This window comes from Hippopotamus amphibius, chromosome 7, assembly GCF_030028045.1.
Source record: "Hippopotamus amphibius kiboko isolate mHipAmp2 chromosome 7, mHipAmp2.hap2, whole genome shotgun sequence".
NCBI classification, from domain to species: domain Eukaryota; kingdom Metazoa; phylum Chordata; class Mammalia; order Artiodactyla; family Hippopotamidae; genus Hippopotamus; species Hippopotamus amphibius.
Window position 1 is genome coordinate 117,144,068 of NC_080192.1, and position 22,928 is coordinate 117,166,995.

Sequence of the window (22,928 nt, forward strand, 5' to 3'; positions counted from 1 at the left end):
ATGTTTAAGAGGTACATCAGCAACAGTTGCTGACAACTGCAGTATAACTGATGCTTTAGGTTCCATAGCAGATGAAAGCGTTGCTGAACAGTCTGCATTGTTTCCTAAAACATTTCAAAGGCAACTTGGAATTCCATAACTGGCCCATGGGCAGAGAAATGAAGAGCTCTTTTCCTCCCAGCTCTGCCTGCGCACATGCCAGTTTAAAAGGAAAGACCAACTATGGGCTCACAGGGCAGGCTGGCTGCCATGTTCTTGTCCATGAGATTTAATTTCGGAGGGAATCGGGTGCTAAACAGACAAAAGAAAAGATTTTCCTCGTCACCTCCTTGAATAAGTATGAAGAGCCCTCTCTCAGATAAATAAACTACGTACAGTAAGCTTAGTATCTTAAAGCTGACTTTTAAGCCCAAAATGACCAAAACTGGTCCTGAAGGACAAACCCATCATGAAGTCTCCAGAATTAAAAGGACAAAGATATAAACGCAGTAAATCTAGAGTGTTGCTGTCCAATAGAAATAAAATGCAGGTCACATATATAATTTTAAATTTCCTAACAGTCACACTACAAAAATAAACAGGTGATATTAATTTTTAATATATTTTAACATACAATCAAGATTTTGAAAATTATTAATGAGGTATTTGACATGCTTTTTTTCACACCACGTCTTTGAAACCTGGTGGTTTTTTTCCCCTTACGGCATCCACCCTCTTGGATGAGTCTCATTTCAAGCGCTCAGTAGTCTCCCATGGCTGATGGCTTCTGTACTGGAGAGAGATTTCCAGATGAAGGTGAATAAGACTCCAATTAAAGCAAAAGCAACTAAGAGCAAGAGGATTTGATACCGGAAGTGCCTGAAAGGTGTGAATGTTATTCTTTGCTTAGAAGAATTCTATTCTTTGCTCTCTCCACACCATACTAGCTTGTTCTGCGATAATTACTTCTTATTACTCATGGAGAATCAACTTTGTAGCAGCATGGAATTATACTTGTGTTCACTCTATATTCTCTTTGGAGCAAGACAGCTTGGATTTGCATTCTGGCTTTACTACTCACTAGCTCCGTGCCTTTGGCTAGTTACTTAACCTCTCTGGGCATCGGTTTCCTCAGTTGTAATATATAGACGGTGATAGCCCATCTGACTCACAGGAGGATTAAATACATAATATTTACATAATATAATACTTATATAATACTATCAGTGTAAACTTCCATTATTATTATTGCTACTACTACTACTAGTACTACTAGTACTACTTCTATTTACCTGAACAAACCCAGACAACTGGACTATTTCTTAAAGGCAAGAGTCAGGTGAGTTCCTTGAACTATAAACACATGATCTCTGGGGACTAAAGAGGGAGGGCTCAATGCCAAGTCTGATGGATTCAACCTACTGCAGAAATAGTGAACACCAGCACAGGAAGTTTAAAAAAAAAAAAAGTGACGGGGAGAAAACCAGAAATAACACTGTTCCAACAGGTCTGATCCTGTGCAAAGGTGGAAACTGTCATTGGGTCAGGGTGATGACTGGTTTGCTGAATTAAAATTTAAATTTCCTTTAATTTAGTTATGTTGCTGTGTCTACAATAAAAAGAAATAAAATATTTAAAACTTTCAAACCAGGGGTTCTCAGTTTCTCAGAACCATCATGGCATACAGTCAGTGACGTAGCTGGTGGGCTGGGGATTTACGACTAGAGGCTGAAGGGAGGATGTGATTTCATGTGGCTTATGGGGGATTTCAGCCCAGATGGGCACTCTCTACCTCTCTCTCCCTCCCCGTTCTCATCTCCTCCCCGTTCTCATCTCCTCCCCTGCACCTTCTCTGTATAGCAGAAGATAGGAAAACCACAATGTGGAGACAGGTCCTGGTCTCTTTTTTCCATCTCAGAGTTGCCAGTGTGGGTAAGGGGGAAGTGATTATGCCATTGGAGAGAAGGCGGACACATCAATAACTGACACCCCATCCCACGCCTTGTTCCCTGAGCCCCATCACATGTGAAACCAAATACAGCCACTGACTCAGTGGATGCAGAAGTATCACACACTGTGGTATTTTCCCTCCCACGGGGATATTGTGTTACGGGGACAGGCCAACAGTCACTTCTAGTTACTCTTGCTCTGGTCACAACATGCTGACCTCAGAGAAATCAATACAGTCTGGACAAAAGCTGTCTTAATAGTACCTGGGTCTCCAGCTGTTGTTAATATACACTTGAAGTCAAAGTCTCCTGGATTCAGAAAGATATCCAGTCAATGTGAGAAGCAAACCTAAGCTTTCTTCCTTCTCCAGTCCCCATAACTTTTTCAGTTCATGTGAACATCAATGAATATAACTTTTTCTTTTTTTTCCAATTTTTAAATTTTTGACTGCCTTGGGTCTTCATTGCTGCTGGTGGGCTTTCCCTAGTTGTGGCAAGCGGGGACTACTTCTCCTTATAGTGCGCAGGCTTCTCATTGTGGTGGCTTCTCTAGTTGCAGAGCACAGGCTCTAGGCATGCAGGCGTCAGTAGTTGCAGTACGCGGGCTCAGTAGTTGTGGCACGTGGGCTCGAGAGCGAAGCTTCAGTAGTTGTGGTGCATGGGCTTAGTTGCTCCGCAGCATGTGGGATCTTCCCAGACCAGGGCTTGAACCCGTGCCCCCTGCATTGGCAGGCAGATTCTTAACCACTGCACCACCAGAGAAGTCCTATAACTTTTCCTAATCAGAAGGTTAAAACTTTGTACTCTAAATATTGGGAGAAAGTTGGGAATATGGGGCTTTTTGTGCATTTAATTTGTGCATATAAGAAGCAGCATGCAAGACTGTAAGCTAGAATATCAGCTTTAGAACCAGCTGTATGACTTAGAACAATACACCTGACCACTCTTAGCCTCCATTTCCTCATTTGTAAATCAGAGGTAATACGATCTCACAGAATTGTCACAAGGATCAAACGAGATAACATATATAGAGCATCCTAACAATGCCTAGCCCACAACTGATGCTTAATAAAGGACATTGTCCATCTACCCCCTCTCCTCCCGCCCTCTTCACAAGCAGGACCAGTAAAGTACGAGTTCTGACCTGAGGGAGAGCAGTAATTTCATCCTCATCTCCAGCATTTGGGAAAAAAAACAGTGGCTAAGTATCAATCATTACCTTTTGCCATCAAATGTCCATCAGCTCATCATTTATTCTTCCTTTCACTTACTCATTTGTTCAACAAACATTTATTTAGAGGGTGCCTTTTAGACAGAGAATCTACTTTCTGAATCTAAAATATGGTTCCACAAAAACTGAGAACTAACAAAGTGAAATTAAACCACAATTCTAAAATGGGGAGAGGGGAAAGAGGAAGGGGGTGGAAGGGGGGGGAGCGGAGAGAAAGTGATCTCCCACCTGTCACATGATAACCTACAAATACTGATGGCTTTAGCAGTTTCCCAACTACTCAGAAAAGAGCAACTTACTGGAGAAAGGCTGCCCATTTTAGACTGGGTTGGCAGTGTCCCAGGGCAAATGATCCTTAAAAGCAATGCACTCTTGGCCCCTTACAGGTGCCTTGATAGAATCCTTCAAAGTCTGTTTCCTTCACGAAGATAAGCCCTGGATCGAGCTGAAATGACTAATTGCTACCGTACATGGAGATTAGGAAAGCAACCTTTGGTGGAGCTAATCTATGAAAATATAGACAAGGGCAATAGCTCTGCTCAGACTGTGAAAAAATTTAAACATATTTGCTTCCATGAACAATGTTCTCATGTCCTCTTCACCAGATGGGCTGCTGGATTTATGCTGGGATGTGTCACAGATACACATCAAGATAAATGGAAACTAGGAGCCCCTTTAAAGCCAGCCTTCAGGATCCAAAGGGAGAGCTTGTTCTACTGCTGGCTTGATCACTGACAGAGATGTACTCCTGGGCTTTGATAGATGATTGAAACCAATTTCAAAAAACAATACAAACTGTTTTTAAACAATATTTTCAACTTTTTCTAAGAAATGATCAAGGCTAAGCAATGATTAACCAAAACTGACAAGTCTGAACTTCATTTCCTTTTACTCGTTCAGTCCACCCTCATAGTTAGGTGGCCTGGTAAAATCTCCAAGTTAGATGAATTATCAGGGATTCACTCCAACAAGAGCTGAGGATGACACTCATCACCTTCCAGTGGCAAGAACCTTACGGCAGAAGAAGCCAAATCTCAAAGCCATTTGCAGCAGCAGCAGGAAGATGGCAGTCAGGGCAGGGCCCCCTGTCTTTAGCAGCTTTTACCACTATTTCCCATGTATTCTGTCTCCTCCAAACAGCTCCACAGGCATCTCTAAATCACGACATAAATCTGCAGCCAGATAAGCACACTTTTGAGACCCCCAGAATTGCTTCACTGTAGTTATAGGAAAATGATAATCACACTCTTATTTATTATATGGCCTGTGATGCTGTATTCAAAGTGCCTTCTCACCCATCCTAGAAAGTTACATAAGGCAGATATCCTGTCCCGTTTACACATAAGGCACAGGCCACTTAAGTGGCCTAAGGCCACGTAACTAAATAGTGATATGATAACTTACCGAGGACTTGCTATGTGCACCAGGTTCTATGCCAAGAGCTTTATCCATGTTTCCCCCATGAGATAGGTTCTGTTTTACAAATGAGGAAATGGAAGCTCAGAGAGGTTAAATAATCTGCCTGAAGTCCCACAGCTAACAAGTGACAGAGCTGGCATTGAATTTGCACCTGCTTCCAAAGCCAGTTCTTAGATATCTTAGCAGACTTTGTCAGATGAGAGTCACTATGACTACATCTGATCACGCCTAATTAGTCCTCTTAAGTGAACAAGGACAGAGCAGGCAGGCACGGACTGATGCGTGGCACTGCTTTTATCGTACCATTAATTTGTATATTTCCATCCCCTTTGTTCTCACACTGCCCTGCACCCACAGGAAGCAGAAACAAAGACTCTAGGAAACCGCTGTCCAAAGCTCTGCAGGCAGAGACTTCTTTCAGGTGCACATACCCCCCCCCCACCACTGCCCCCCAAGGCAGAGGGAAAACAAAAGGGGCACAGGAGTGGCTGGGGAGAGAGAGGAAGGTGTGGGAAGGATGGGAGGGGAACGAGGGCCATTCATGGTAGAGATTCCACCCCAGAGCCCCTGGACACACGCAGGTTCCAAATTAGCAGGGGGAGGTGCCGGGCTTTACTACCTAAAGTGAGGATGGGAAGGCTAAACCTCCCGCTGGCCAAGGGGAACCCACCTCGGACAGGAATACCTGGGGGGGGGGGAGGGGGAAGCCCCCCCAGCCCCACAGCTGCACACTCTAAACTGACGTCCCCGTCCTTCCTCCTACTAGAACTACCCACCTACCCACATAATTCAAACAGCCAAAATAACCGTTGCGTGCTTGAGCCTGAAACATAAATGTACCTCTGCTCCAGTTTCAAGGACAGCGTGACGGAGAGCTGTAATTCTCTGTTTCCCACCTGTGCTTATCACATCTAGTCGTCACAAGTCCTTGTCTGAGGAAGAGGACAGGATGAGATAAGCTGCACATGGTCCAGAGCTGCTGTACCTTATCTACTACGGCACTCGCTGCACCTTGTAACACACACACACACACACACACACACACACACACACACCCCCACCACCACCACATTTCAGCCCACATCTCACCCAAACATGCCCACGAAATGTTTCCAGCCCTAATTTTACATCAGGAGGCATGAATGATATAGACGACCAGGCAGGAAAAAAGAAAAGTGCCCGTAGGCAGTTTTGCTGAGGGTCACGTCAGTCAGCTAGTTGAGGATACAGTGCTAAGAACCCAGGAAGTGGGCAGAGTTGATCAGAATCACAAAAATGACAGGTTAACCCCCAGCCCCCATTCATCCAGGCGGGCCAGCCAACCAGGCAATGCGCCTCCCCTCTGCTCCCCGCCCGGCCCCCCAGCCCTGTGCCCGGAGAGGCCTCCCCTTCAGCTGCCCGCTCAGCCCAGAGCTACAGCCATTAGCATTCCTATCACTCCCCTCAACCCAAGGGGAAAAACTTCCAGCTGCCTCATACGTAAGCATCGCCCGGGCACCAGCAGCCTGAGCCTGTGCGTAATTGACAAGGAATGTGTTGCTAAGGAGCAGGCCTGTTCCAAGTTTCTGAAGGATAACTGGGTAATTAAAAGAAAAACCTAATTTAAGAAAATTCGGAAGAAATGTTTGAAAACTCTCTGGCAACATCCTTTACGGATTATTCTCTTTTACGGAGACGTCTGTTTTGCCCTTGTCTGGTTTTCAAAGCCTGGGGCTAGATGGCCAGTGTTCCAGGGCCTCCACAGTCCCTGGGCTCCTCTGGGGGTAACTTTAAAAGTCCTGGATGAGAAGCAGAAAGGCCACCTCCGTTACCCTGCAGGGCTCAGAAGTACCTGAGTTTGCTCAAGTCTGAGCACCTGGCGACTTCTTGCTCGAGATTTAGCACAGTGCCCTTTGAGGACCCTGGCACCCAGCCAGCAGCTGCCCTCGCGTTTATCAGGCAATGCAAAAGGACTCAGAGGGCACCACGAATTCCCAGGAGCACCAGTGCACAGAGATAAAATCAGCCCCTGCAGCACTCCCTGCTTCTGGCTGCACCGCTTCGCCACCCAGCTGGTTTCAGACCATACGGCGAGCCAGCCAGCTGCAAAACGCACCCTGAGACATGCACACAAACCCCTGGGGCTCCACCGCCGCACACCAGGAGGTCCGTCACCTTCCAATGGACAGCCTGGAGCGGGCTGTCTTCATTCCACATGGCCCCCGCTCCTCGAGGCTGGCTTAGCATTGAATTATGCCCCACCCCCCGCTACCTTTATGAAAACCTCTGAGTCTGAGATAAAACGAGGCTGATAATGTTGATTTCACAGGTTATTCCAAGGACTACAGGAGAACAGGCACTTTGGACACATGAGCACCTCGAATGCACGCCGCCTGCGTTGGCCCACCTGGTGACACGGGACTGACCCGGTCTCATCTAGCTTGATTTGCTGATAGTTTTCTAACGTCAGCTACTGGACCTTGTGATTTTCCCCCAATCCAATCCTACCTATAAAAGAAAACGAACACAAGCCCCACCCTCAGAGAGCTTAAAGCCTAGTGAAAGACAGTGGCATCCTTGAAATAATAGCACAAGCAGATGCCAAATCACAACTCTGACACAAGGGAGAGGCACGCAGTGCTCGGAGACCATAGCAGAGGGTGCCTGGATGCTGGGGGAACAGTGGAGGCTGTCCAAGAAGGCTGAGCTCCCAAGGATGAGCAGGCTGACCCTCGTGGAGCAGAAGGAAGGGCACGTACGAGGGCCTGGAAGAGGAAGGCCTGTGAGACTGGGGTGCAGAGGCCGAGGAGGTGGCAGGGAAGGTGGCGCCAGAGAGGAGGGCGGGGGCTCGATGGCAGCGCGCCTGAAGGTGGATTGAGACGCGGCCTCCATCATGAGCCCCAGTGGAAGCCACCTCCGGTTGTAAATGACCAGAACTGATGATCCCAATTGATTTTCTAAAACAAACCAGCCAGAAAACACTTCCCTCGTGCCCTAGAGTGGAGAATGGACTGGAGGGGGCCCAGAGTCATCTGAATGATGGAGATCCAAGCAGGTTGCTATAGAACTGCCCAGAGAAACAGGTTCCCAATGAGGGGAAGGCAGAGAAGCCCCCCCCGGAAAGAATCTTAAAATGGAGCCAGAGTCAGCCAGATTATAGGGATGGTGGCATTAGAGGTAGGAATGGGCATTCCAGATGGAAGAACAGCAAAAGGGAAGGCGTAGAGGTAAGGAGTGTTTTCAGGGACTGACGGCCAGAAGGTTCAGTACTGTGTGAGACAGAGCGTGATGAGAAATAACAAGCTGAGAAGAGAGGTCAGCAGAGGCCAGGCAGGCAAAGCTCCTTCCCCCACACCGCAGGGCCTCATCCAGCAAGTTATCAGCAGCCGCAGAAGGGTTTAAGCAGGTAGGTGATAGGATCAAGTTTTATTTCCGGGAGACGATTCCGTCAGGTGGACCAAAAAGGGATAGGAGGAGAGGCAGGAGTAGGAGAGGTTGGTTAACTAGAAGGCTAGGCACCCACACGTTAAAACGCTCTGCAGATGTGAAAAGTGATTAAACTTGGAAAATTCTTGTGGCTCCATGCTGGATACAAAGCAGTATATATCATATTATATAAATATGTCTTCATATATGTATCTGCATAAAGACTGGATGGAAAAGAAATCAAACTTTGAACAGGATTACATAACTAAGTTGGAGGGTTACAGTTGATTTTTGTTTTCTTCTTTGCAGTTTTCTGCATTTTCTATAATGAGTATGTTTATGAAAGTTCATAATTAGAAAGAAAGAAAGAAAGATGTAAACTACACGGAGGCAGCACTAACGGTCCTATCAAACTGATAGCAACAATTCACATTTCACGAGGGCGTGATATTTAGTGACCCTAAATCTTAAGCCACACGATAAATACCTTTCTCTGTGTGTTCGCAGAGACAAAAATGAAAAACAGGGAAGCAAAATGATTCATTTAACATGACACAAAGGGCTAGAGGCAGAAGTAGATGGGAACTAGGTAGATGCAGGTACTCTTGACCTGGTTCATTTTTTTTTCTTTTTGCTGAGAAATTATTTGAACAGAACAGATCATGCACAATCCAATAATTAAGACAGCCAACATAATTAGAACCAGCCCAACAGACTGCATGACTATCAGCCCCAATCAATGAGGAAGAAGTCAATCCAAAGCCATGGATAAATAAGGCCTCAGGCTACACTGCTACAAGGACTGTAATTCCAGAATCCCGCGTGCAAATATGACAGTATTTTTCCATAAGTCAGGAGGGGCCAGCCTTAGAAGGGAAGAAAGCAGAAGTTGCTTCCACACTGTCCCCATCCTCATCCTTCCTGATGGTGTTAAAAAAGAGGAAAATTCTAGCACAAGTGGGACACAACGGGGGCTCCTTTAACTCCCATGCCAAAAGGGGTGGCGCAGTCCTGTTTCTCTAAGTACTGAACTCCTGGCTTTTCCCTACCCCACCCACCAGGAGTTACAGAAACACAGTCCTGGATGAAGCCACGGCCACACATATGGGACCCTCGTGGCTCCCTCCTGCCTAGGATGCGCTCCTATCCCCGTCCCGGGCAGGGGAGCTGTGGTCCCAGGATAGCACCAGGCCTGACTGCTTTTCTTCCATGAGAGCCCAGAAAACACAGTAAAGAGCCCCACGGGAGACTGGCCCATGTGACATACATTCATTCATTCATTTATTTATTTATTTATAAACTTCAGAAAAGCTTAGAGAAACCCCGTGGTATTTTTCAATATGGCTCCTCAGCCTAAAATAATATTCTCGGCTTTGTTGGGTGAGAGAGGGGAGATCATGGAGAGGGAGAATGGATTAAAAACATGCAAATTGGTCAGTGTCCAAGTTCATGTTGAAATGGACATTGTATTTGCAAGCTAATAAAGCAGCGTGTACACATAAATACACAGAACATGAAAAACTAATTTACATTTTTTTAATCTACCCACAAGTGGTCCCAAGGATCAACAGAATAACAATTAACCGGAAGTTCAGCATCCTTGGGTCCTGATTCAACCTTGCCCCTGCCAATCCCCCTGTATCTGCTTTATCTAAAGAAGGCAGTAATGGGCTGTCATGGTGGAGAATGGTTGGCACGCCAAGGCTGAGAACAGGATGACTGTGTGGGATGCCTTACAAATGAGACTTGGCCCTGCCTGTCAATCACCTGGTCCCTGTCACAGACCCGAACATCTGCCCTCTCGGTGACCCTTTTCTATTTCTGAGCCCTCTGGTAGTCCCTTGGGCTATGTCACTCCTGCCCTGCTCTCATTCTTCTTTTCTCCTCTAGGAAAGATGGTCACAAATGTTACATCATTCCATAAATAGGAAGAGTCAGACACCTTGATAACCAAGGGTCGCTTACTGCAACACAGAACACCCCAAAGGCATCAGGCAGTGACCTGAGGAAGTCCCCAAATCTTCACTCTCAGGAGTGCCTCCTGAAACCTCACCTGGAGACTATCTGGCCTAACTTCAGCCCTAATTCCAGCTTGCTTCACCTATGGCCCCCTGTTCCCAGCCCATCAGAAGCAGCAAAGTGGACTCGAAAAAGGCACAGCTCGAGACAGACAACAGAAGCAGAAGGAAGTGATATTTAGAAAAGCAGCAAACATAAAAAAAAAAAAAAAAAAAAAAAAAAAAACTCAGAACCAGCACAAGCATTTTTGTGCAAAGGATAGTGTGCTGCGTCATTCGGTTTTGAGGCACGTAGCTCTACACACCTCTATATTCCCCAAAGGGACCTGGCTATTACATCATAGTTCACAGTGACGATCCTGAGCCATTCAGCGACAGTTAAAGTTAGTGCTCTCTGTTTCAGGAGGCAGGGATGTGCAAAGTGCACTGAATAATATATCCATCCAGTTAGATACAAACAAGGTTTTGAGGCACGCAAAGGTAGGTTTTCGCTCTCTGGAAAACTCGCCCTTCCCTTCCTGATGCTTTAATAAGTCATAAAAGGCAATAATCTGGAAAACTTCTTGAAATCATGGAGCCCAGCTTTCTCTAGAGAGATTTAAATGACTTGCCAAGGTCCCACGATGGCAGAAAAGTCAGGACCAGGACCATAGCTCGCAGTTCCCAGGGTTCCTCATTCCACCCCACCCCCCACCCTCCCCGTGGCCACCTTCCCCTTCGAATACAAACAGCAATTAACAGCAGTCCCAGTGTTATCCTCCTCAATCCCCTATGCTTAGTCAGAGAACACGTCTCCTTTTTCTCTTTGTAAAAGCCGCTTTGAGTTATGTGGAAGAAATCTGCTGTGGAAATTTAAGGTGCTTTTCCTTATGAATTCCATGAATATCACACTTCTCATCATATGGCTTCTACAGAGTACTTTCAGTTTCCTAGTTCACAATCTCTCACAGGTTCTGTAAGACTCTTCCTAGTGTTACGGTTTGTAAAAGGAAACAAACAAACAAAATCCCAAAAGAATGAAGAGACTTTCTAAGAAATAGATTCCCAAACCCAGAGACCAAAGATAAGACCGTTATGTGATGACTCTCAATCTCCACGAAGCGGCCTCTCCCCCATCTTCACCATCACCATACGATGCAGTGTTGTTAACCTGTTTTGAACAAGTTTTTTCTTCTTCCTCTTAGATAAACTTCTAAGTCTTCCAAATGACCAAAATGCTTATGATGGGGCAAAGGTGAGGTGGGATGCTCGGTACCTTGGACCATATCCACTCTGTCTTCTGGAACTCACACTCTCTCAATAAGAATCAGCCTGACCGTGATGGGGATGATGCAGGTGACTGTCTCATCTACACCATCTCTGCTTTGTGCAGAAGGATTTAAGTAAAAACCACTGGTCCAATCAAGCAGCAGAAGTGGAGCAGCAGATCTGCCATTATAATCATTGCCATGGATGCCTAAAGAGGTTTACTTGGGCACACCCTTCCATCTACATAAAGAAGAAAATTTGGGGTCAAGGAAAGTCATATTGTGTTCGAATTTTTTGAACAGGGCTTTCAGTGAAATTAACTTTATGCCAATTACAACGCGTGGCAAGCCACCTAAAATATCATTTGAGAGGAAAAAAAGAAGTGAATAATCAAGATTCGTAATATGAATTAAAGTGATCAAATATAACTTCCAGGTATTTAACACAGTGGATTATTAAATTCAGAAAGCACATCTCTAAAACTTTTGAACAAAATGAATCATAAAAGATAACTGTGGATTTCTCTTTGACTTCACATGGCTTATAAGTATTAAATACTCTCATGATGCAAAAAAGGAATAAACCTAGGATTTTTTACCTGTAGTAACAACAACAAAAAAAGTATATGGTTTTTTTCTTTCATCAAACTCTTTTGAACTTCTTCAAAGAAATTTAAAATGAGCAAGTAAGGCAAATTTAAATTATACAATGCAATTTTCTAAAGGGTACTCCTTTTTTGCTATTATAAACTCTAACTTCAGTTCCTAAAACCAGATATAACTTATTATTACCAATTCCCTGTGAAATTATCTAAGAAGAAAAAAATTATACAGTTGAGTCCTTCCAACCAAATGGCAAACATTGCTCCTGCAGAAGTGAATTGCTGGAACAATATAGAAAGTCCTGCTTTCTCCTTTGAAACCCTCAGGAAATTAAAAAGAAAAGTAGCAATAAGAGAGCATGTCACATTCAAAAGAGCAAAGGAAAGACGCGTAGGTGAACAATTGAAAAGAGAAAGGCTCTCAGATTTGGATTGTCCTAACGTTTACCTGTTTCTAGAGAGAGCTGACCTTTTTCTATCTTTACACTTTGCTGAGTTAATTAAGCTGCTGTTTGCTGGGCATCCTATAATTGCAGCCAGTTAATGCTGCAGGAGACCCAGCAGGTTACATGGATCCGACCTCTATATTTACAAATGAGAAAATGAAGATCTGCAGAGGTGAGGTGACTCGCCCAAGGTCACATAGCTAGTTACTAGCAGAGAGAAGAAGATGCCCCAAATCTCTGCCTCCTGGCACCTCAATAAAGTACAAAATAAACGAGCTGAGAGGGAGATCATTTCAGCACACAGGAAAAGCCACCGGTCTCTTGGAGAGCTATCTCAGCTTGAAGAGTCCAAAGAGCACACTTGAACCCCATACGGCCCTCCAGGCTTTTTATTTTTCAGCATACAGGAGCCTCCCTCTTAAGACGTCTGACACAGCATCAGAATAGCTCAGTAAAGAGCCTGACAAAGGACAGCCACCAAGAGTTTTTCAGCGATTCATTCTAGCTACTGTGCTTTTTGGTGAAAGGAAGTATGTAGTTGGACTTGCAACAGTTTTACTAAAAAACAGAATATTTAATAAGCCAAAACTGTACAAGAAAATACTTAGAATAAACCTAGGAAAACACTACCCATCTATTGAGTTCCTAGTATCTGAAAGCCATCCAACTAGGTCCTGTGAGAGAACAGAGACAAAGGAACAGTTCCTTGAAGGCAGGGACTTCCGATGGGGTATAAGCAGAAAAACAAGAAAATCACAATAATAATGTAATCCTTTTGTTAAGGATTAAGAGCATTTTATGAGGAAAATCCTCCATAGAAAGCACCCTGTTAGTTTTACACTGATTTTTGGAATACTTTGAAAATAAAAGCAACCATAAATGTATCTTTTTCACATATACTACTACTACTGGTTTTTTTTTTTAATGTCAATTACTTCATCTTCTTTGAATTAATTATTAGTGTCCTGGTCTTTGAAAGCTTAGAATAAATGTCTCTTCTCTTTGTCCTTGAACTGAACAAGAAACTTTGGAGTGGGTGAAAAAGAATGGACCCGATATGACAGTGATTTGAATCAATCCAGTGGAATTTTTTCAACAGCTATTCTATGGGAAGATCGCCATGTGCCAGATACCGAGCTGGGTGGCATCTGTCCCTAATCTTAAGGTAGGGGGTAAAGTGGACAAGGAACTAAACCACAATACAATGTAGAAAGTACTATAAATAGAGGTAGGTACAAAGCACACTGGGGTCCCAACTAATAAAGCAATTAAGTCTGCAGGTAATGAGAGGCTAAGGGGAAAGTCAAGGAAAATCTAATGAGGAAATAATAATAGCACTAGGAAACTTTCAGGGAAGAGTGACCAGATGGACAAGGGGCCATGGCATTTCAGGCAGAGGAAAAAAGTTCCACGACACAGCGTGAAGGGCATATGTACTGAGGTAAGAGCACATGGTCTGGTGGAGCCTGACCCTGGATTTCACGAAGTGTCTGAGTACATAACCAGAAAGGGAGTTGGAGCCACATGGAGAAGACTTTTTTAGGACCTTCGAAGACGTTTAGACTTGCAGATGTGGGCAGTGCAAAACCATCAGAGATTTTGGTTTGGTTTGGTTTGGTTTGGTTTTGACCCCATTAACCATTTTAAAGTGTGTAATTCCTTGTCCTTTAGTACCCTGTACAACCATTCCCACTATCTATCTCTAGAACATTTCTATCAACCCGAAAGAAAACCCTGTACCCATGAATCCGTCGCTCCCCATTCTTCCTTTCTTGTTTTCTGTCTCTATGGATTGGCTGATTCTGGATATCTCATATCAATGGCATCATACAAGGCTTTGCCTTTTGTGTCTGGCTTCTTTCACTGAGCATAGTGTTTTCACGGTACCTCTGTGCTGTGGCATGTATGACTACATCACTCCTTTTCAGAGCTGAATACTGTTCCATTATACAGATGCAGCATGTTCTGTTTATCCATTCATCAGCTCATGGACATCGGGGGTGTATCCACCTTTTGGCTATTATGAACAGAGCTGCTGTGAACATTTATGTACAAGTTTTTGTTTGAGTCCCTGTTTTCCATTCTAGAGTATACTCCATTCTGGGGTATATTCCTAGGAGTGGAATTGCTGGATCATTGGGTCAGGCTATTTTAACTTATTGGGGAATCCATCAGACAGTGACTTTTAATCAAAAGAACGACGTGATAAGATTGTATTTTAGAAAGACACATCAACCTGATGGATATTGAAAGAAACAAGACCCCAGAGAGTTGGTTCCCCAAAGATCCACCAAATAGTTGTTCATTTGCTCCTTCCTGCTTTCCTTTCTTTCCTGCCTCCTCACTTGCTTTTTTTCTTTTTGAACCTACAAATTGGCATGCAATCTGGTGGTCCAAATATATGTCCTCCCACATACCTTGTGGTTCTACACCATCTTTTGAGGCTTCTGTGCTAAAATCCTGCTAGCTCAGCCCATCTGCAATAGTTCAGATTGTTTTCTTGCTCTGTAATTCCTGCTCTAAAGAGGTATCAAGCTTTAATAAATAGGCCTCTCAGTTTCAAATGAGAGGTCCAAGGGGAGCATAGCAATCCCATCAGGAAAGGTGAAGTGCCCTGGAGTGGTTTGACTTGAACATTCCTGCCAACATGCCTGAGCTTCATCTTAATACACTCTCCCTCCATCCCACTCCTCCAAACACAGGATCATATGTTGCTAAACAACATATGATTCCTCAGGTGGCCTTCTGCGTGTGTAACAACACTGACCTCATCAATCCAAGGTGTATTAAATTAATACACTGCACTATCAGATCTTAGAGCACATCAAAAGCCCCTAAAATGCACAGTTCTGGACATCTTACAGTCCATGTTTTAAAGTGAAGTTGTGAATAAGCCTACTTAAAAACAACCAGGCAGTCCCTGGGTTACTAGAGATTAAAGAGTCACAAAGAGCACAGGGCTTTCGGGGTGCTTCCAAATACCCCTGAAGAAGAGCACAACACACCACTCCCAAATACGCCACTGCGGCATAAGAATTACTTTGAGCTGAAGGCAATCGAGAAGAAGCAGATAGAAGAAAAGCTCTCTGCCCTTCTCCTACTTGCCTAAACGCAGGACATAAATTTATAAAGGTGCCCCCCCCTTCTTCTCTCTAGCAGGAAGGATAGAAGTTAATTACCGGGGATAAGTCTAGACCCTTATCAGCCAGAGACGGTACCAGAAGAATCCACATAACACTCCTTGCTAATACTAGCCCTTATCTACCATGAGCTTCTCCCGATATTTGCCTCCCCGCAATCTGTCAGCCCTAGAAACTCAAAGTCCTTTTCCTTTGTCTTATCATGTTTCTATAAATGTATTGCTCTTTCATTAAGGTGCCATGTGAACCCAAGTTCTCACCACCACTGTGAGTTACCCATCTCTGAGGGCTCCATATGCATGACGCACGTTTATAACTTCTGTTTTTCTCGTTTATCTTTTATCAGTCAATTTATAGGGACCCAACCAGAGAATTTAGGAATACAGAGGAAAAAGATGGTTTTCCTCCCCTACTCCCATCAGGGCAGGATGTGGCGAGAGAACGTGGTAAATCTGGAAGAGCTAGCAAAAAATCTGGGTTCTCCTCTCAGTCCTGTTCTACCTATGGAATGGTCACAGGTTGGAGGAGTGCCGTCCGGACTTCCCTGCGGCGGCAGCACTATGGCTGTGCCCACAAGAGCCATGCTTCTGTAGCTAACAGCAGCCAGACTTTGCTCAGGTGTCAGGCAGGCGAGTGCCTCCTGGGGAGACGGAACCCTTAGGCTCCGTCAGTGGGAGCTTGATTGGTAAGGGAATCATGATAATCCCACTCTACTCGCCAGGGATTGGTCTAGGAATGGTCATGTGACATAATTCTAACCAATGAGGCCTATGGGAAATCTGCTGAGAGACTTCTGGGACATTACATTCATTTTAAGAATGGTTTAGAAAAAAGGGGGCATGGCCTCTCTTCTGCGTTAGCCTTTGAACTATTGCTGTGTGAGGAAGTGACTGACAGCCCTGCTGGTGACCAACAAGAGACAAGCCTGAAGGCAAAAATCACCCATGTTGCAACAACTAAAGCCCAATAGAATTCAGTCTCTAATTAAACAGCCCAGGTACAGATGTCCTCCAGACTTCTTGTTATGGGAAATAATACATTTTCCTTGGAGGTTAAGCCATTTTTATTTGGGTTTTCTATTATTTGGCACTAAAAAATCCTTAACTGACAAACCCACTTATGTGAACGGATGAATGTTTATCAAGCACTTTATTAATTGCATTTAAAAAAATTAGACTCACAACCCAAATTATAATGTTTCATACCTGACTTTTCAGGAATAAAAACAACTCCAGGAAGCTACATATATGGGAGAATACTTAGCCAGGTGGGGAAAAATAGGTCTGCCATTTTAACCTGCAAATAGAACTGGAAGAGTGCTAAAACAAGAACTGTGTGATAATTTAGGAAATAAAAAAACATGCTCTAAAAAATACCCATGCCACAAATTTCCAAAATGAAAATCTGGGGCATATTAGTAAGAAGTACTCAATTTCCCCTATGGCATAATCAAATATGACTGCAGAATCATCTTGTATGTGTGGTTTACTGAATAGTGAACTACTTTGTTTAATGCCTCTCAGGGGCTCTCAGACAGATTTATTTCAATAACTCTGTCACACTTGGAGGGCAGACAAAACTGTGACCTTTTATGACTTCTCCTGTCATTTTTTTTTTTTTAACTTTCTCAAATCAGGTATGTTGGGACCAGCTCGGAAGACTGACAGGTAATGAGTTATTAATACAGCTCTCAATTTCCAAATCAGCGGTGGTGCCTGGGGATGGCTTTGGGAGACTGAAGTACGCATGCTCACAATATCCATCAGCTCCCTGCACAAGCCTCACCCCTAAAAAAATACATAACCGAGGTAAAGCTGCCACTCCCACAGCTGTCTCTAAGCCTCTTCTATATAAGATCAAAGGGCCTCCCCTGTCCAAAAGCTAGACTCTGTTTTATAGATTAAAACTGATCGAGATTACGCTGATAACAACATGCCCTCCTTCACAGGCATTCTGAAAACACAGTTTCAGAGAGAAAAGGAGGGAGTTAGAGCTGGTTTGCTAGGAATTGCATATAATCAACAGAAGTTTGTAGCGCACATGAAAATCCTCTATCATGGCATCATATTGAAAAAAAAATGGGTGAGGATCATGGCTTAAAGTTCCTTTCGATTCTATGAATCTTTGATTCTACATGTGCTTACCCATCTTCCTCCAACCAATTTGAGTTTTTTTTTCAGAAAGAAAAGGTAACCCTTGAGAGACAAAAAAAGGAAAGACATACATAACTTTGATGCTTCTTCAACAGGCATCTTCTGGCTGGATTTTATCTCTCACTGCTGAATAGTAAACGGTTTCCTTGTGCCTTTTTTTTGTTTTGTTTGTTTCAAACACCTGAACAAAAAGACAGTATTTTTCAGAAACGTTCCTGTCAGCAGTCACTGTTCCTTCTCCTGCCACTCTAGTTCAGCCTCTTAATTTTTCTAGTATTTGTTAGTTTTAGCTTCTTTCAACCAAAACGAACTTTCCCTAAAATATGTTAGATGCTAAGGATAAAATCACCTGGAATAAGTGATTAAGTATCATTGGCATGAAACAAATACTGAGCTTCAATTGACCCAGACTCAGTTATTGCCATTGGCAGTTATATTTTTGGTTCTTCCCCCTACAGTTTATTTTCTGCTAGGTCAAACTGTCTCTCTGATGATTAGTTCCATAATTCTTCAAACCCATGACAAGCGATCGATTCTGTTGTGTTTCAGGATAACTTCCTTGAATACCACTTAACAGGATGCCCATGCTGAAAATTCCACAACTCTAAACATTACTGTAAGCAGTTTTCAAAATTGTGAGAAAGTAAGAAATGGCATTCAAACTCAAATTCACCAACAGCCCTCACCCACCTCCTCACACCCTCTTCCTCACTACTCCGGGTGTCCTTAGAGAACGCACAACCTCACAGGGCAAGGAGGACACAGCACCCATGTTTTTCACTGAGCAGCCTCTTATTTGCAAAAGCATTTCTTTTCAACACTCAGTAACATTTGTTGACTGATTTCTGAGTGAAGCAAATGCTTACATCCCCCACACCAAATAAAAATTCCTTAAAACGTAGACAAAAGAGATCCAAGTCCCATACAGCCTCCCTCCCCTCCCCTCTCCCCAACCCCCGCCCCACCCCGCCCAATCTCGCCTGTTACAGGCACTAAGGATACAAGTCAGTGCTTACTGACATGGCAGAGGGAAGCATCAGTGTTGATTTACAGTTGAGGTACCTGTTGTAAAGGGACAATTAAGCCTTCTGGAATTATCTATCCATCCAGAATTTTCCACACACTACTGGAATCGCTTCCCTGTCTACCTGTATGGTATCAAATAACCTGGAGAAAGAAACCAAAAGGGAACATACTACATCCTTTCGGTCCTTAGAGGAGAAATGAGTTGATTGATTTCTTCCCATGAACAAAATACTTAAAAGTCTGAACACTGGGGGACATCCAGCAAGTTACAGAAAATAATTCAGTGTGTCCTCAGTCAGTCAAGATAAGGGAAACTGAAATATGGTTCGTATTGTTCCCCTTTTTTCACTTGCTAATGCATTCCCTGATGGGTGTCCCCATGACATTATTGTTGGGTCTGCAATCAGCTCATCTGGCTGAGTTACAAGAAAGATGGAGTGCAGCCTGTAGTTTCCCGGTACTCTGCAGCAAACAAAGGCTGTCAGCTTCATGACGGCCGATGCGGACTCCCTCAGGCTCCAAGAAGTTCAGTTACATCCTTTTAGGTAAAACGTGCAAGAAAACAGATTAATCACTGTAATCACTTTTAACCACAGGGAAACACTATAAGAAAGTGAGAAAAATAAACCATCATAAATGTTACCAGGTTTTGAAGATAAAGTCCATTTTCTACTGACAAACACCTCTATTTCGATAAAAATCTTTATAACCAGCTGTGCAAAGCTGTAGATAACAGCAATGGTGTAGTATTTTTTTTTTAAATATTAATTGTAGAAAAAACTAATTTGTTAAACTTCAAGCAAGTCTACAGGGTTTAAATGATCTTATCTGAATTGCCCCAAACTACTGAACTAAAATGTCACACCAAAGGTGACACATTTGCTATTTGTATTACTTGCCAAACCTCCAGTTTGGTTGTTTTCAACTTTTTTCCTTCCATTTCACCAGTTGCTTTGGCAAGGGAGAGGGAAGTGAAGGGGATAAAACCAAATCTGATTATTTTTATTCTTTTAACCAGCAAATAACACAGGCAAATGGGCCTCAGATGGTCACACAATTGAGTGTCAAAGAAGGACAGTGGAATCTCTCTGAAAGATAAGGTGGATACAAGACAGATGGGCTCAGGAACAAGGACACCGCCAACCTGAGGTCATGGCTTGCTTGGCAGAAGTCACAGATCAGTAGCCTGGGGTATACTGTGCTGCAGGTGCACTCAAAGAGGAAAGGAGAGTTCATTCTCGGTAACCGTCGGGAGAACCCTAGGACCTGCCTAAACTCCTTCAGCGTTGCCACTCCCCACGGTCTCCCATTTAGCATCGACACTGGGAGTCTCCGTTACTCCCTCAATGGAATGTAACTTCCAGATGCTCCCCCAACAAAAGCGCATCTCCTATGGCAATCAAGAACACTTGCAATTATAAGCAGTCTGCCTGATGGGGTTTAAGGGCTCTTTTTGAGCTCTGAAGAAGAAAAATCAGGAACTAAGGGAAAAAAATCACAGCAACTCGGGTATAATTGGATGTGAACTTTCTATGGCATAGCAAAAAACTCTTCTGTTTTTTTCCCTCAAGGCCATTGCTAAATGTTATCCACGAGACATGGTGGATACAAATGTCGTCGACTCCGGCAATTTTGATCACAAACCACTTAAAGCACCATCCATCCACTTTTGTGTTTATGAATCACTTTTAAAAGGTGACTTCCCTGTGTGGATGGAAAGAATGGAAGCAAGTATCTTTTTTTGATAGCAGAGAGGCGAGTAAGAGTTTAATTTCTATGCAAGATAACCTTCAGGAGTGTTAGCAATAGGATGTATTGAAATATAGGGTATCACATTTGGGTGACACTGTGTCTAACGTCAGAAATGATACAGAAATAAAATGTATCTTCTCTCCCCCGCGCAAGATGAATATGCGTGATAAAACGGTGGGCTGAGAGACCCACCACAGAGGTCAGCCATGATAGTAAAAACAAACAATGCTTCGTCCGCCCAGATGAGAAACTCAGCTTTACGGATGGGCAATGAGAGAAGCAGTCTCCCAAGAGGAGTATGTACATGCCGGGGGGGGGGGGGGGGGGGGGGGGGGGGGGCACACAAGCGGTGCTTTGCCAAGTGGGGGTGAAAATAGTTGAACTTCTTTTTCTATTTATTACCCCATCCCTTCAAAGTTTGTTTTCGTCTGTGTTTCACGATGTATATGTCAGTACAGCCCATACAACTAACTTTAAACTGAGTAAATATAAATTACATAGAGTGAGGCTTAAGACAATTTCAGACACCACTACCTTGAGAAGTAAAGAAAGAAAAAGGAAGTCTTAATGATATCCCCAGCACTCACTCCAAAACTGAGGAATCTCTTTGCCAGCAGCATCTTCTGGTCCAGGGAAAGGTCTGAGAACAGTGTGTGAACTAATGGGAAGAGAAACAGTGCTTGCCTCTCAGATTTCCCAGATACATCTGCTCTTGGGAGATAATTATTCTAACACAAATGATACTTTGGTCTACAAATGAGCTGGAGAAAATCATCAATCTATTTCTGTGTCAGGTAGAACTTGATGGGTCCTGTACAGACTATTAATTTCATGGAAAATAAGCCAACAGGGGAAACAGATATATCATTAGCAGAGTGAAGAAGAGACCCAATGAATTCCTACCAATCCTCCCACTTTCTTTTTCTTGCAGAGAGCAAAATGACAAAGTATTTATGTCCTACTGTCTTTGATATCTCTGTTTATCTCATTAAAGGAAAAATGCTTCTGAAACCACAAGGACATGTTCTATTTCAAGTCTCAAGAATTCAATCCCAAATAATTTATCCAAGTTAACAGTATGCCTACAGAATTATAATCTTCACATTTCTAAAATTCTATCACTTTTAATTTCATGAAAACAAAACACTACAACATTCATTTTCCTTTTGTGTATTGCAGACAACATATAATGTTAGGATTTAGTTTACATAAACAAGGTACATATATTTGAAAAGCGGTGTTAATTGTTTTTAATGAAAATTTTTAATTAAAAATTTTTTTCAATTAAACTTAAGGCTAGTAAGAACAGCTGGCACTTTTGATATTTCAATGACTAATTCCTATTCAAAATTAATTTCTCCGAAGTTCCACATAATGTATTCACAAGACTCATCAATGTTTATTTATTAAACTCAGTGTTTTCAGTAACTGAAAGAAGCATTATAGGATGTTTCCAACTGAGTCTCTTTCCATCTGTCCTCCTATTTTACTGTTCATCCAGTAGTTTAAACATAAGAATTGCACTTGGAACAGAATGGCCGTGCATCCCCCAAAAGGTTCAGCTCTCCATCACTTTGCACTGTATTTTCTGTCATTTACCTACCAGCGCTAGCAGCCTGCACAGTGTTCCTCCCACAACCTACTAAGAGCAGCGACTATAATTCACTAGAAAATAACTCCACCACTTGATATAAACCCTATCAGGGCAGGCGTTTTTATCCATTTTGTTCAATCCTGTATCTTGTATACCTAGAACGATACCTGACATTCAATATATATTTATTGAGTGAATAAACAGGATGAATGAAGGAATAAAGAACCTATCTTTAGGTCACCTCCTCTTACTTCCTGGGCTCCATACAGAATCCGTGCCACGCCCACCTGCCTTACTGGCTTTCTGTGATTTTTACATATAAAGCCTTCTTTCCAATGTTACATTCCCAGTGGCACAGAGGGGCCTGAGGCCCTACTCTTTAAACCCATTCTCTTAAGTTCCTACCACAAGGCTTCTTCAACTATTCTAGCCCCCCTGTTGCTGAGTGGAGGATGACTTCATCTGCATACTTATCAGAGGCTGTCTTTACTTTGACCAGCAAAGCTTCCTTAGCAACAAAAGTTAGCTGCAAGAAGGGTCTATATGGAAGAATAAGTTAGTCAATTGACCAACTCAAACACAAAAGAACCCCGACATGTGTAACTGAAATCTCCCTAATATGACCTTGCACATGACAGACTTTCAATGGGCATTTATTGTATTGGACAGTAAATATGGTAATATAGTGTGAAACTTCTATCTCTACAGCATTTGTAAGTTTCCATATTATCCCAGTGGGCAAGATAGCAAAATGTGGATAAGTCAATATAGTCAGAGGACTTGCTGCTGGAAAAACAACTGTATTCAAACGGTGCTGGTGACTGGTCCTTTGTCAGCCTGGGAGAAAAGTATCAAGTTCCGGAAATGCAAACAATTCCAATTGTGAGAGGTCTTCCTTATTATCAACTCTATGTTTCCCCTTTGTAACTTTCACCCACCTCCTGGCTTTGTGCTCTAAGTCCACAGG

General features: G+C 43.2%; 1 protein-coding gene across 6 annotated transcripts in view; it reads right to left on the reverse strand.

Annotated features, from left to right (window-relative positions):
* The window catches only part of TMEM178A (transmembrane protein 178A), an 84,656-nt gene that overhangs the window by 25,951 nt on the left and 35,777 nt on the right, over positions 1 to 22,928 (reverse strand). The window contains exon 2 of one of the 6 annotated variants that reach the window (XM_057743417.1): positions 17,661 to 17,770. The exons of 3 other annotated variants lie outside the window; for them this stretch is intronic. In XM_057743417.1, coding sequence (XP_057599400.1) covers positions 17,661 to 17,688 — 28 coding nt within the window. In that variant the 5' untranslated portion in view covers positions 17,689 to 17,770. Of the gene's footprint in view, positions 1 to 4,563; positions 4,629 to 5,418; positions 5,467 to 17,660; positions 17,771 to 22,928 lie in introns of those variants that run through there. 2 more of the 6 variants (XM_057743418.1, XM_057743419.1) reach the window with 2 other exon arrangements.